Source organism: Triticum aestivum, chromosome 1B, assembly GCF_018294505.1.
Source record: "Triticum aestivum cultivar Chinese Spring chromosome 1B, IWGSC CS RefSeq v2.1, whole genome shotgun sequence".
Classification (NCBI taxonomy): domain Eukaryota; kingdom Viridiplantae; phylum Streptophyta; class Magnoliopsida; order Poales; family Poaceae; genus Triticum; species Triticum aestivum.
In genome coordinates, this window is record NC_057795.1 from 561,799,024 (window position 1) to 561,814,767 (window position 15,744).

At 48.3% G+C, this 15,744-nt stretch overlaps 1 protein-coding gene and 1 pseudogene across 1 annotated transcript in view; both read left to right on the forward strand.

Annotated features, from left to right (window-relative positions):
- LOC123095200 (uncharacterized) overlaps positions 1-12,434 on the forward strand; it is a 31,225-nt gene extending 18,791 nt beyond the window's left edge. Inside the window, exons 2-4 of the mRNA XM_044517008.1 lie at positions 11,881-11,933; positions 11,988-12,049; positions 12,335-12,434. Of these exons, the coding sequence (XP_044372943.1) occupies positions 11,881-11,933; positions 11,988-12,049; positions 12,335-12,434 (215 nt within the window). The remainder of the gene's footprint in view (positions 1-11,880; positions 11,934-11,987; positions 12,050-12,334) is intronic.
- A 698-nt stretch (positions 12,435-13,132) lies between these two features.
- On the forward strand, positions 13,133-13,656 carry LOC123095226 (uclacyanin 1-like; annotated as a pseudogene).
- The last annotated feature ends 2,088 nt before the right edge of the window (positions 13,657-15,744 follow it).

The following is a 15,744-nucleotide window of genomic DNA, read 5'->3' on the forward strand; positions in this document are numbered from 1 at the left end:
GTCGTCATCGTTAGGCCCGATGGCTCCTCCGATCATCAACAACGATGTGGTCCAGGGCGAGACTTTTCTCCCCGGACAGATCTTCATATTTGGCGGCTTTGCACTGTGGGCCAATGCGCTTGGCCATCTGGAGCAGATTGAAATCTACGCCCCTGGCCATCAGGTCAGATTTGGAAGTTTGAACTATACGGCTGACGTCCGTGGAGACCTGATCTTCGACGGGTACGAGCCACAGCCAAGCGCGCCGCACTATCACGATGGGCATGATCTAGCTCTACCGCCAGAGAATGCCCTGGAGGCCGCACAAGTGTCCGCTCCGACCCTTAGCTCGGAGCCGACTGCGCCGATCGAGGACGGGTGGCTGGACACCGCCTCGGGGGCTGCTATCTCTATGGCGATTGAGCCGAACACCAACCCTGTCCTTTGCGAAGCTCGTGACTCCAAGGTGCCGGACTACTCTCCAGACTCCGAACCTTCCGCACCCCTGCCAATCGAATCCGATTGGGCGCCGATCATGGAGTTCACCACCGCGGACATCTTTCAGCACTCGCCCTTTGGCGACATCCTGAATTCACTAAAGTCTCTCTCTTTATCAGGAGAGCCCTGGCCGGATTATGGTCAGCAAGGTTGGGATGCGGACGACAAAGAAATTCAAAGCCCACCCACCACCCACTTCGTAGCCACTGTCAAAAGTTTAAATGATGGGCTCGATTTCGACTCCGAAGACATCGACGGTATGGACGATGATGTAGGAGATAAGCATGAACCAGCACCTATAAGGCACTGAACAGACACCTCATCTCACGATGTATACATGGTGGACACACCTAAAGGAAGCGACAACGAGGAACAACGGGACGCCACGAGGGATCATTCCCTCGAAAAGCAATCAAAACGGCAACATAAGCGCCGCTCAAAATCCCGCCTCGACAAAGAGAGCAGCCATACAGATCCAGCCATAGAGCAGGGTGAACCAGTGGACAACGAACATGCCATTGAGCAACCGTCTGAACAGGACAACCTGGATAAACAATCCGTCCCCGACGAAGATAACAGTCTGGACGATCTCACGCCGGACAAGTTGCTGGAGAAGAAGAACCTCCACAAAAGGCTCGTCGCCACTACGCGTAGCCTGAAAAAGCAGAAGCGGAAGTTCCAAACAGCGGAAGATGCACTCAGAATCAGATGGAGCAAAGTACTCAACACCACAGACAAATATGGTGATAGTCGCCGAACAACCGAAGCGAAAACTACTGCCCGAATTTGATGAGGAGGCCGTAGAGCCCCCGCAATCAAAGAACAAGGAGACCACCCGGTCGGATAAACGACCCCATGGCAAACATAGAGCGGCAAACGGCGCCGCACACAAGCTAGCACACGATCCGCACATGGATTCGCATCAAAAAGATGGCCCAGTTAGATCTATCTACGGGCCAAGAAAGCAAGATCTACAATGCAACACATCAAGTATCCGAATATTACGGTACACCTAAATATAGGGGTGCCACACACCCCCTATGTTTCACCGATGAGGTTCTGGATTATGAATTTCCAGCGGGATTCAAGCCCATAAACATAGAGGCATACGACAGAACAACAGACCCTGGAGTCTGGATTGAGGATTACATCCTCCACATACACATGGCTAGAGGAGATCACCTCCACTCCATAAAATACTTACCCCTCAAGCTCAAAGGGCTAGCCTGACATTGGCTCAAAAGCCTCCTCGAAAACACCATTGGAAGTTGGGAAGAGCTCGAGGATGCTTTTCGGGCAAATTTTCAAGGGACCTATGTCCGACCTCCGGATGCAGACGATTTAAGTCACATAACTCAACAACCCGGAGAGTCAGCCCGAAAATTCTGGAACATATTCCTTACTAAAAAGAACCAAATAGTCGACTGTCCGGACGCTGAAGCCTTAGCAGCTTTCAAACACAACGTCCAAGACGAATGGCTCACCAGACACCTCGGCCAAGAAAAGCCAAGAACAATGGCCGCATTAACAAGCCTCATGACCCACTTTTGCGCGGGAGAGGATAGCTGGCTGGCAAGATGCAGTACCAGCAACCCAAGTACATCCGAAGTCAGGGATGGAAACGGGAAACCGCGACGCAGCAAGGACCAGCGCCAGACCAAGGGAAACAACCCGAAGAGCACGACAGTCAACGCCGGATTCAAAAGCTCTCGGCAGAATCATAAAAAGCTGCCCCTTAAGGATAACAGGGACGAGCTATCTAACTTTAACAAAATCTTGGACAAGATATGCCAAATCCACAGTACTCCCAGGAAGCCTGCAAACCATACCCACAGAGATTGTTGGGTCTTCAAGTAGTCCGACAAACTCAACGCCGAACACAAGGGGCTTGACACACCAAGCGAGGACGATGACGAACCCCACAAGTAGAGCACCGGAAAACAAAAGAATTTCCCATAAGAAGTCAAAACAGTAAACTCACTTCACGTGACAAAAGGGAAAAATAGAGCGGCGCCCATAGAGGTACGTGCCACACGGCCTATCCCAGAGGAGTCACCTTCGACCATCAGGATTACTCTAGAAGTATCCGGAATGCAGGATGGACTGCCTTGATATTAGATCTGATAATTGACGGACTCCACTTTACACAAGTCCTAATGGACGGCGGCAGTGATCTAAACCTGCTATACCAGGACACAATCCGCAAAATGGGGATAGACCCAACCAAAATTTGCCATAGCAACACTTCCTTTCAAGGGGTTAATGCCAGGCCCATATGCCCATTGTACGGGCTCTCTACTGCTAGAAGTTGTGTTCGGCTCACCCGACAACTTCCGCCGTGAAAAGTTAACCTTCCACCTCGCCCCGTTCACAAGTAGCTACCAAGCACTACTAGGACGCGAAGCTTTCACCCGCTTCAACGCAATACCGCATTATGCATCCCTTACACTTAAAATGCCCGGTCCGCGAGGCATCATCTCCTTAAAGGGAAATATCGAGTGTTCCTCGAGCACGGAAGATGGTGTGACTGCCTTGACAACCACACACTAAGCCGACTTCACCAATCAAAGCACCTAAACAGGTCATTCAGACCAGGGGTCACGGCTAGACGAGTCCGGCGTAAACATACAAGGGCTTACTAGCCGCATACCCTTGTACAAGGGGCTCCACGCATGTACAACAAGCGACAATAAAGCTCAATTTTATCCATTTTTTGCATTGTACTTTGTTTATTTAGTATAAACGTACATTTTCGCACGATCTTTTTCAACTAAGTTTCCCTCTTTTACAGATGAACACTGTGCTACACCCGTCTAGGATATGGCACAACGGAGACACAGGCGCAAACTTGCAGTAGGGACCCGTGACAAGGATTCTTTTCAGATTAAGACCCTGCGTAAACCTTTTTTACTTTCTCTTGTTGATACACATCCCCTGGTTTCTTGCCATAACAGAGGAGGAGGCTGGCGTTTTGGCATGGGCCACGTCAGAATTTTGCGCGTACCTGGACACCAGGGGCTTATTACCAAGGGCGTTGTTCGGCCCGTTTTCATAAAGACCGAATATCTTAGGGAGTGTTCGGCGTCTCGAGTTAGGCCTTATATGCATCAGCTCCGAATCATGTCTTTGGTCAAATGTTGGGTTTGCCCGGCTCCTGTGTTTTGTTGCCTTACGTTCCGCTCTATCGGCTAAGGCGGCACCAGGAGAACTACTACGATTGTGCCCCGGTTCGACCAGGCGAGCACCTTAGTAGAGAAAGCCGAAAACTGACTGTCATGATATAGCGTGAGACTGGTCAACCATTCGATGACTCGCCGGAATCTATAGGATTCCTCCGCATTGACGAAGGGCCGTTTCCCGGTCAGGCACATACGCGCCCCGAATTCGGGTGAGCGCGATGCCCCTAGGGGCTATATAGTAGCCCCACTGTCAAACTCCTATGGCTAAGTGAAAGTGATAAAGCATTATAGTCCGGTTGCCTAGTTTGCTGCGCTACCACCTCCTTTATAGGACCAAGATGTTGGATCAAGTGTGAAAATGTGCCTTTTGCAAACACCCCCGCATTATATGCATGGGGGCTGAAGTCGAAGACTGCCATCTTTCAGGTTATATATATATACATTAGCGGCCGCACAAGAGGTATTTTAATTCTTGAAAGGCACAAGTATAAAAAGATTTTATATTCCATCGATACATTGTTTCACAATAATACATGTTATTCGAACATAATATCCTTCGAGCACTGCGTCTCTATTAAACGAGCGCCCTGCAGAACTTCCTGAAAATAGTGCTCGACAGGTACTCGGCTTCCGTCCGAATCTTGGGATGCGACATCGGTGGCCTTCATCTCCGCCCAGTATGTCTTGACACGGGCAAGAGCCATCCGCACACCCTCTATGCATGACGACCTCCTCATTGCATTTACATGCGGCACTGCACCAAGGAACTGCTGCACCAAGCCAAAATAACTCTTCGGCTCGGGCCTTTTCGGCCACAAAAGACTCACGACATCCTTCATGGCAAGTCCGGATAACCTATTCAGCTCCGCCCATTCGGCCAAGCGATTTGTTAATGGAAGTGGGCGCTCTAGATTATGGAACTGCGACCAAAAAACCTTTTCCATTTCGTGATCCTTTTGATCTCGGAAGTGTTCGGCCACATCCGCGGCACTTGCCGCCAAGTCCAGATAAGCATCCTCCGCACTCCACAGCCGGTCCAACTGAGCATATTTAGGATCCACGAATTTCCTCCGCAGCAGAAAGGGCTTTCCAGCCGCGATATCTCCGGCCTGACACAGCTCCTCCTTCATAGCTCTCATCGCAGAGCGAGCATCCTTGGCCTCGGTAGTGGCCTTCTTCAGGTCCTCTTGCACCGCTCGATCTTCTTTTTCAAGAAGCTTGCAGCGGTCGGCAGCATTCTTCAACTTCACGGCCATCTCGGCCATTTCCTTCTTGCTTCGGCAGTGAGCAGCCTGTTCGGCTTTTAGCTCTTCGGGCGCCTTTATGGCAGTCGCATCACTCTTTCTGGCCTGGTCCTTGGCTCGGGTGAGCTCCGCCCGAAGGTTCTCCATGGAAGCGGCACCATCTGCATCAAGCATACATGTTGTAAGGCACGGGCATCAAGCTCCCTTACCAGGTGTCCGCAGAGAAATTGCATACCTTGTAACTCGTCAAGTCGCTTATTGACAAGCGCGATGTCGGCATCCGCCACGTCAAGTTGCCGCTTTAGTTCGGCAAATTCATCAGTCCGGCTAGCCACCGGACCCTTCGCCACCTACATAGGAAGGGCGACACAATATACCTAGGATAATGCTCCTCGGTGCGCTGTCATTTTTGACAACATACCGAGCCTCAGGGGCTACTATCTACACAGGGTGCATTTTATATGCGGAGCTGTCAGAAGGTACATCATTTTTGCATACCTCAAAACCTGTCAGTAAACTTCTGACGGCTTCGTGCAATCCGCTCTCAGCGGATGAAATCCTTTCAATCACCGTACCCATTAACGCACGGTGATCTTCTGAGATAGACGCTCACCCGAGCAAATCCTTCAGCTCCTCCGACCGTACACCAGGTGGTGCCGGACTCGTCCGGTGGCCTTTTTCGAAGGCCGGACGCGAAGGGCTTTGAGGGGACATACGACTGCCTTCCGGCCCCGCTGGACTCAGAGAAACCCTCCGCGACGACACCTCAGGGTCGCCCGCCTCGCAAGACGGTACGACAGGGGGAGGCGTTTCGCTCTCCATCATCTCCGGACGAAGATCCCCCGAAGATGAGCTCTGCTGAGAAGGGCTGAGATCCGAACTACAAGGTAAAATTTCGGTTATCTTCATCAGAAATAGGGCAGGGATATCCTTTATTTTTTTAAAACTCCCCTTTTTTACTTACGGCTCGGTGGAGGGCTGATCCCCTTGGGGGCACAATGCGGCCGAGGCATCTCTCGACGTAGGACCCTCTGACGAAGATTTCTTCTCCCGCTTTGAGACCATGGTCTCCAGGTCTTCAGAGGCGGTCCTCTTCTTCCCTTGGATGGAGGGATTCTTGATCCCTCCTTTCCTGACAGCCTCCTTCGCGGAGGCAGTAGCTTCCTTGTTCCCCCCTTCACCTTCTTCCGAAGGCACAACCTCCAGCATCCTGGTTAACACGGGATCCGACGTGGTCTCAGGGAGAGGGGCCGGACACCTGATTAACTTTGCTTTCGCTATCCACTTCTGTTCAAGGAATAGCTCTTTTAAAGGGCAAGTTCGTGATAAATATGGGATAGCGTGTCCGGGTATAGGGCTACTTACTTGAGTATCCGGGCGATTGCAGCTCAGACCTGCGTCCTCGGTTGAGTCCGGACACATCGCTTGTGATCCGAAGAAAAGCTTGTACATCCCCATGGGCGTCGCGCCAATAAAATATTGGAGAGCTCGTGGTCCCTCCGGGTTAAATTCCCACAGGCGGAGGGGGCAAAGTTTGCAGGGTTGGATGCGACGAATCAGCATGACCTACGCTACTACGACCAGAGTGATCTCTCTCTCTAGGAGGTCTTGAATGCGGCCCTGCAACAAGGGCACATCCTTGGACGGCCCCCAGTCAAGTCCTTTATTGACCCATGACGACAGCCACAGTGGAGGACCCGAGCGAAAGGCACGTGGCGCCACCCATTTGGTGCCCCTGGGAGCTGTGATATAAAACCACTCTTGTTGCCATAGGCTGAGCTCCTCTTGAAAAGAGCCCTCGGGCCATGGAGCATCAGCATTCTTGCTTCTAACAGCCCCTCCGCACTCTGCCTGCTGCCCCTTGATCATCTTCGGCTCCACTTTGAAGGTCTTGAGCCATAATCCTTAGTGAGGGGTAATGCGGAGGAAGGCTTCGCATACGACGATGAACGATGAGATGTGGAGGATGGACTCCGGATCCAAGTCATGAAATTCCAACCCATAGTAAAACATGAGCCCCCTCACAAAGGGGTCCGTCGGGAAGCCTAGCCCCCGAAGAAAGTAAGACGCGAACACCACGCTTTCACCAAGCTTGGGAGTGGGAATAACCTGCCCTTGGGCAGGCAGCCTATGCAAAATTTTGCCGGTTAGATACCTGGCATCTCTTAGCTTTAACACGTCTTCTTCCGTAACGGAGGAAGGCATCCACCGGCCATGCAAGTCGGAGCCGGACATCATCAAAGGTCCGAAGCGCCTGAATCTGGAGCTTTGGGTGTTGGAACTCGAGGCGAGGGCCGGATTCGATTGAGATTGAAAGAAAGGAGTGGAGCCTTGGTCTCTTTATAAAGAGGTTGAATACCAAGAGCCTTCCCCGTGACCGTTCTGGACTCGCCTTCGATAGAGGAGACGTGCCAACGGGCACGACTGGGTTACCCACGCCCGTATTAATGAGAATCCCGGAATAAGGGGACACGATCTCTGCTTTGACAAGACGTGCCAAGGAAACCGCCTCGCTAAACGCGCTGAGGTGGGATAGTAAAATGATTCGAATAAAGGCTTGGTCGTGGTGTGATGTCACGCCACGAAATATGTCAGCAGATTGAATTTGTGTAAATATTATTCTCTCTATGGTGGTATGTGGAACTTATTTTGCAGAGCCGGACACTATCCTTGTGTTCAAAATCTTCTATGAAGTAATCGTAGGAGGAACCCGCCTTGCAATGTCGAAGACAATATGCGCGCCGGACTCATCGTCATTGAAGCCTGGTTTAGGGGCTACTAAGGGAGTCCTGGATTAGGGGGTGTCCGGATGGTCGAACTATGACCTTTGGCCGGACTCCTGGACTATGAAGATACAAGATTGAAGACTTTGTCCCATGTCCGGATGGGTCTTTCCTTGGCGTGGAAGGCAAGCTTGGCGACACGGATATGTAGATCTCCTACCATTGTAACCGACTTTGTGTAACCCTAACCCTGTTCGGTGCCTATATAAACCGGAGGGTTTTAGTCCGTAGGACGAACAACAATCATACCATAGGCTAGCTTCTAGGGTTTAGCCTCTCTGATCTCGTGGTACATCTACTCTTGTACTACCCATATCATCAATATTAATCCAGAAGGAGTAGGGTTTTACCTCCATCGAGAGGGCCCGAATCTTGGTAAAAACATCGTGTCCCTTGTCTCATGTTACCATCCGCCTAGACGCACAGTTCGGGACCCCCTACCTGAGATCCGCCGGTTTTGACACCGACAGTAGGCTCGTAAAAGCTTCATTCAACCCGCTTTTTGCGGATGATATCCTCTCAACCACTGTACCCATTAAGGTACAATGTGCCTCTGAGATAGCCGCTTGCTGCAGAAGACCCGTCAATGTGTCCGGTTGTATATCGGACAGTTCTGGCTTTTTCTGTTGGTCTCTCTAGGAGCCGAAAACCCCTGACTTTGGACGGCCGAAGGGTTACCTTCTGGTCTTTGTGGATCGGGAGAGATCCTCCGGGATGACACCTCAGGGTCGTCCGCCTCATGAGGCGGAGAAGTATGAGGAGGCGTTTCGCTCTCCATCATCTCCGGAAGAAGATCCCCCGAGGACGAACATTGTGGAGGGAGGCTATGAGCCGAACTGCAAAACATATGTCTCGGTCGTTATTCTTAGGAAAAGAACGGGGTATGCTTATTAAGCACCTTTGTTCACTTACGGCTCGGTTAACGGCTGGCCCCCTGTGGGCGCTGTGCGGCAATGCTGCCCTCCGGGGCAAAGCCCCCTGACGAAGGTTTCTTCCCTTGTTTGGAGACCTCTTCTTCCAAGTCTTCGGGGCGGTCCTTTTCTTTCCGTGGAGAGAGGGGGTACTAGATTCTCCTCCTCGTTTATCCTCCGACACTGGGGTACTAATATTCCTAGTTAGGATGCGTAACGTACCTCCAGCATGAAGTCCTCTTTTGGCTTCCCCATTCCTCTCCTTGTCTTCCCCTGATGGCACTTGATAAGGTGCGCGAGCCAACATCCTGGTTAATACAGGATCCGGCGAATCTTCGGGAAGAGGGGCCGAACACCTAATCCTCTCCGCCTTTCTTATCCAGCCCTGACCGAGAATGGTTTTTCAGAATAATGTTTTGACAAATATAATGACAGCATGTTCGGTCACGGAATTACTTACCTGGGTATCTGGATGGTTGCAGTCGAGGCCCGCATCCTCTGTTCTGATCGGACACTTTATTCATGACCTGAAGAATAATTGATACATTCCTTCGAGCGTCCTGCCGAAGAAGTGTTGAATAGTTCACGGTCCTTCTGGGTTGAACTCCCACATACGGAGAGGTCGACATTGGCACGGCAAGACCCGACGAACTAGCATTACTTGAATTACTTTGACAAGACTGATATCCTTATTGAGGAGATCCGAATGTGGCTTTGCAATGTCCACACGTCATCCACCGATCCCCAGTCCAGCCCCTTGTTGACCCATGATGCAAGTTGTGGCGGAGGAGCGGAGCGGAAGGCTGGGACAGCCGCCCTCTTTCTACCTTGGGGTGCTGTGATGTAAAACCACTCCCGTTTCCATAGGTCAGAAACTTCCGGGAAGGAACCCTTCGGCCATAAAGCATCGACACCTTTGCTTATTGTAGCACCTCTGTACTCCGCGTGTTGCCTGTCGATCATCTTCGGCTTCACATTGATGGTCTTGAGCCATAAGCCGAAGTGTGGGGTAATGCGGAGGAAGGCCTCACACGCAACGATGAACACTGAGATGTGAAGGAAGGAATCTGGAGCTAGATCATGAAAATCTAGCCCATAATAGAACATGAGCCCTCTAACAAAGGGATGAAGACCGACGCCTAGCCCTCGGAGGAAGTGGGAGATGAATACGAAGCTCTCGTTGGGTTTGGGAGTAGGAATGACCTGCCCTTGAGCAGGAAGCCTGTGAAGGATTTCGGCGGTCAAATACCTAGCCTCCCTAAGCTTCTTGATGTCCTCCTCTGTGACGGAAGAGGTCATCCACCAGCCTTGAAGGTTGGATCCGGACATGATTGAAGGACCGCAACGCTTGGACTGAACCTTGGGTGTTGGAACTCGAGGTATGGGAAGGGAAGGATCAGGCATGGAAAGAAAAGTACAGGTCTTGAACTCTTTATATAGAGGAAGAATGCCAAGCATCCTCCGTGCGGCCGTTTGGAACTTGCCTAAACCAAGGAGTCGTACTAATGGAGCGGATGGGTTACCCACACCCGTATTGATGAGAATCCCGTGATAAGGGGGACACGATCTCTGCGTCGACAAGACGTGCCAATAAAATCGCCTCGCAAGACGTGTAGTGCCAGGTTGGGAAAAACGGTATGAATAATAACCAGGCCGCGGCATGATGTTACGCTAGGTAAAAGTTGTCAGCAGATTAGACTCGTGGTATATTGTTCTCTCTACGGTGGTACATGGAATTTGTTTTTGCAGAGCCGGACACGATTCATGTGTTCAAGATCTACTTTGGAGTATTCGGAGAAGGAACCCGCCTTGCAATGTCGAAGACAATCTGCACGCCAGACTCATCGTCATTGAAGCCTGGTTCAAGGGCTACTGAGGGAGTCCTGGATTAGGGGGTCCTCGGACAGCCGGACTATATGCTTATGCCGGACTGTTGGTCTATGAAGATACAAGATTGAAGACTTCGTCCCGTGTCCGGGCGAGACTCTTCTTTGCGTGGAAGGCAAGCTTAGCGATTCGGATATGTAGATTCCCATCTCTGTAACCGACTCTGTGTAACCCTAGCCCCCTCTGGTGTCTATATAAACCGGAGGGTTTAGTCCGTAGGACGACAACAATCAGAATCATAGGCTAGCTTCTAGGGTTTAGCCTCTACGATCTCGTGGTAGATCAACTCTTGTAATACTCATATCATCAAGATCAATCAAGCAGGAAGTAGGGTATTACCTCCATAGAGAGGGGCCGAACCTGGGTAAACATCGTGTCCCCCGCCTCATGTTACCATTATCCTTAAACGCACAGTTCGGGACCCCCTACCCGAGATCCGCCTGTTTTGACACCGACAGTCGGCCGCGCGCATGGGGATAAGGTAGGGTTAGTAGTAGCGCGGGTAGCAAAACACGCTGCAGCTAAGGAGAATAGCAGTAGCGATGCTCTAAGATGAACACTACTGATAAGTTGGACTAGCAGCAGCGCTTTGCTACTAAACGCGCTACTGCTAAGTTGTCTGTCAATGCAAAATACATTGGCCATCAATGATCTTTTTGCGTACAATCTGAATTGTCAATATGAGTCATCTCCGGTAGTAACCGGAGAAGACTCATATTGCAGCCAAAAATTCTACACATAGAGTTCAGTGAAGACCAACTGGTTGTGATAGTTTGAGGAGTAACATATTTAAGATGGTAACCACCCTGGTCGCGGAGCGAGGTGGGACTAAACTTGTGGGCTGAACTTAGCAGTAGCGAGTTTCAAAGAAGTGTGCTGCTGCTAACATTTGTAGCAGTAGCGTGGTCCATTATAGGGTGCTACTGCTATAACTAGTTGTACGGCCAGGTCATGGCAATTAGAGTAGTAGCGCGGTTTTGTGGGAACGCGCTACTGCTACTTTTCTTTCAGCAGCGCGTTTTCCTGGAGCACGCTGCTGCTAAATAGTAGCAGCGTTGTATTTTGAAGATCGCCGCTGGTAAAATTCTGTGTATAAGGTTTTCCCTAGTAGTGTCTATTGCCGTTGGCTTCCCGGGATGCACCACGGCTGGTTCCAGTGTCCTCACCAACTGGTTCCAGCAAAAACCATGGCCGCATGTAGCATCACAGTGTCCCGTTGTAGCTTCTCTCTTCGGCGAGCATAGCTTTCTTCCGTTGTTTTTCTTCAAAGATGGCACATTTATGATTTTGTCTTAGGAGCTATAAGGGGCATTTACTTTTATGTCATCGTATTAGAGAAAAGGGCTAAGAGATGAGTAACAAAAGGTTAATATTTAGTATAAATATTCTTTTCATTTAGCTTTGAATTGTCATTTACGTCGCAAATGTTATAACCTCTCCAGGCCGGAACTTGTGAGCCTGCTTCAAATTGTTCTCATATGAGAGTTTTCATCTATATTATTTAAGGTTTACTTAGTGGAAGTGTTTGGACGTAAGTACCAGGTTGAAGCCAATGTGCCCAAGGTATAGTTTCCCACTCAGGACCGCAGAGATTACCCCTTGATATTTGGGCGCACTGCAAAATGGTGTGGTTTTATTGTATGAAATGGAACATGGAACTCATACTAAAAAAACAAGATTATCACGAGGAGAAATGGTGGTGATAAAAAATTCTCCCTCCGATTCATAATAAATGTCGTGGTTTAGCTCAAATGTATAGTGTACATATATGACAACTAATTATTACTGGAATTACCTTTCACTACCAAAAACTAGGACCAACTATAAATCCTCTTAGCCAAATATGATTTTAGCTATATGACAACCGCGAGGCGCCCTTACCGTGAAGACTATGCAACTTTTGAATTTGGTCAACGCAACATATTATCAATAGTGAATTTACGTGAATTTTGACAGTGGCATACATCTAAATTATTATTCTAGAAGAAACTTAATTAGTTATATATAATTATTTGATGTATCGATGTAGTATATGCGCACACCAACACGTTCAGAATGTTTAACTAGAGAATATGTTGGATTAATTTATGTTTAGTACGTACGTTTCCCTCAAAAAAAATATGTTAGTACGCTCGTGCAGGCAGCCGGATCGATCGAGGACAAGGTTACTGATGGCTAATGATGATTTCCTAACTAATTGTTTGGACATGGTCTACTGACAATTTTGTGACTAATCATTTTCTGCCCAGACCCGATCCACTGACAGTTACCGATCTCATCTTCTCCATTGTTAGTTTTCTATTAAAGCTATGGAGCCAAACATATATATAATAATATCAGTATGACAGTATCAGTTTCAGGAGCTAACGTGTACGATGTCATTTTCATGTATTTTGGATGACCTACTCTATGTCACCTGATTAACGCGCTTACACCGGATGATCCTTTAACACATCCATCGGCTATATATGTCGACATACTAGTATCAATGATCTCACAACACCATCCATCCTGCAGCCATTTCTCTCTTTAGCTTCCTTGGAGCTTGTGATCATTAGTTGATCAGACAACACAACCATATTTTCTCTCTAGCGCTAACTTCCACCCCCATCATATTTGAGTCAGCTAGCTAGTAGATCCATATTTAATCCATGAGGACCAAAGCTCTTATTCCACCGTGGCCATGGCCATGCTTGGGACGGCGCTCGGCGCCCGCCACACCGTGGGAGCGCCGGACGGTTCGTGGGACCATCAGACCAACTACTCCCAGTGGGTTTCCACAATCAGATTCATCACCGGCGATGAGCTCAAGTTCCAGTACTCCACCGCCATGCACAATGTGGTGAAGGTGAGCAAGACGGGGTATGACTCTTGCAACGGTTCCAGCCCCATAGCGACTTTCCCGACCGGTAACGATGTTGTTCCGCTTGCCACCGTCGGTACCCGATATTTCATCTGCGACATCTCTGGGCACTGCGATGCCGGCATGAAGGTCGAGGTCAACGCCAAGTCCAAAGAAGTGTGGACTGTGCAGCGGTGCCGACGGACAGGGAACCGACGTCGTTGCCAGTCCGAGACAGTATTAAGCTCAACTGCGGCGGCTGGTGTTGATCAGTCTGCGGTGGCCCGGCTCGCTCTGATTGTTGTTGCGGCTGGTCTTATGTTGTTCTTTTAGAGTGAATGATGATTGTGGTCCTTTTTTCCTTGATCAGTCGTAGCATGGTCCCTTTGTGTATTAAATTTAATTCTTTTATTAAATGTAATTGCATTCATTATAATTGGATTCAAGACATCTTCTTGAAAAAAACTCAAATAATAATCGAGCGTATAACCATGAAATAACTTTATCAAAGATGTGTTGGCTGCAATGACATTACATCCATTCATTATATACAACAGAAATTCAAGCAGAGCTAAATTCGTCTAGATAAATAACATGATTTTCATGGTGAGCGGGGCAAACACGACTGCAACTTTTTATATCATTAGGAAGTGTATGTACGCACTGGTTTGAGATAAGCCAAAAAATAAGATAAATGAAGGAAAAACAAACCTTAACAAACTGAGCCAAAAAGAAGCAGAAACAGAAATTACAAGAGTTCAGCTTGCCAAGCCTTGAAAGCATTGTCATATTTCGTTTTCATCTTGTGTCCCAAAAGAATTTGTGAAGGTACTGAAAACCGTCAATAGTCCCGAGAGGATGATGCGTGCGATCGGAAGTACAGGAGGGGATTCACATGTGGTGAGTTTACCCAGGTTCAGGCCCTCATCATGGAGGTAAGAGCCTACTTCTACTTTGGATTTGATTGATTGGGAAAAACGTCCCGTATGAGGGGGTATGTGGTGATAATGCTATCGAGACGATGATGCTATAGTCAGATGCCTCGGACTACCCCTGGTCTCGTCTTATAAAGGTGCTCGAGACTCAAGGTTATACCTTTTGCTAACGACCTAGGGTCCGGATCGGACGAGGGCTTCTTGACTTGCACGCCAAGATGAGATCCTCCCAGAAGGAGCGCTTCCCGCGGAGCAAGGATCCTATGCCACACCTTGGCTATTGGGCCTTGAGGCCAGCCCATTGACCGCTTCCTAGCCGATGGGCCACCCTAGGTTTAGTACACCGTGTGTATTTCTCAAGCTTGTCTAGAATTTTGACCATGCTTCTCTCGGAATCTCCCGAGATGAAATCGTGCTGGGCTCCTCCTGTGTCAAATAAACCACACCAACCTCAGTTTTCTTGATGTCTCCATTAACTAACTGTCTGGAGTAGGCCTCCATAGTGCCATGCAACCTGGCTTCAGAACTTCTTAGGGAATCTTCGGACCCTTCCATATTCCGGCTTCTTGACCACCCGTAATGAAGGCCTATAAAAAACCGACATATATTCTTACATGCACAATGACATCATGCTTGACCGCCAAATCATTCAAGCATTGAATATCTATTTGAATTGAGCCATAACTGACCCAGGTAGGGATCGATGCGTCGTTAATATAGCTGATACCCCATTGCGTTCCCGCGGAATTTGATTAATCTAATGAGATTTGATTGTATTTAACATGAGTGTTTGGGTTAACACTAGGATAAATGAAAATAGGAACACATATGAAATTGATTATAAGTACGCAGAATATTTATATTTAATGTATAAGTAGGATGATTGGATGAAATTCTCATGCAAGGGTGCATGTTGAGGTGGAATTTTTCCATGCATGATTGCATGTTAAGATGGCATATTTGCATGTTAAGAATAATTTATTGGTGAAGATCACCTATTTAGTTATATAGGATATATGACAACTTATTGGCTAATGACCTAATAACTAAGTGACAATAAGTTGTTAAGTATTGCCTTTTTGTCAAAACATGTCGACATGAGGTCTATTATCGAAGATCTCACCCCGCAAAGCTAAAGGTGGAAATGGACTTCAATCGGATTAATGCGTTGCGATATGGAATTGGTACTACCTCTGTCTCGGTGAATAAGTCATTCGCGTAGTTTTAGGTTGACGATTTAACTATCTAAATATGTATTATATGTGACAAAAAATATATATTTAGAAACTACATCCATGTAGAAATCTAGTGATATACTTTTCATAACATATAACACATATTTAATTCCTTAAATCGATGACCTAAAACTACGCGAATGACTTATTCATCTAGACGGAGGTAGTAACAAATTTAAATTTGATGGAATCTTTAGTTATATGAAGAGACACACACACACACTTGTGTGTTGTGCCGCATGCGTGCGTGA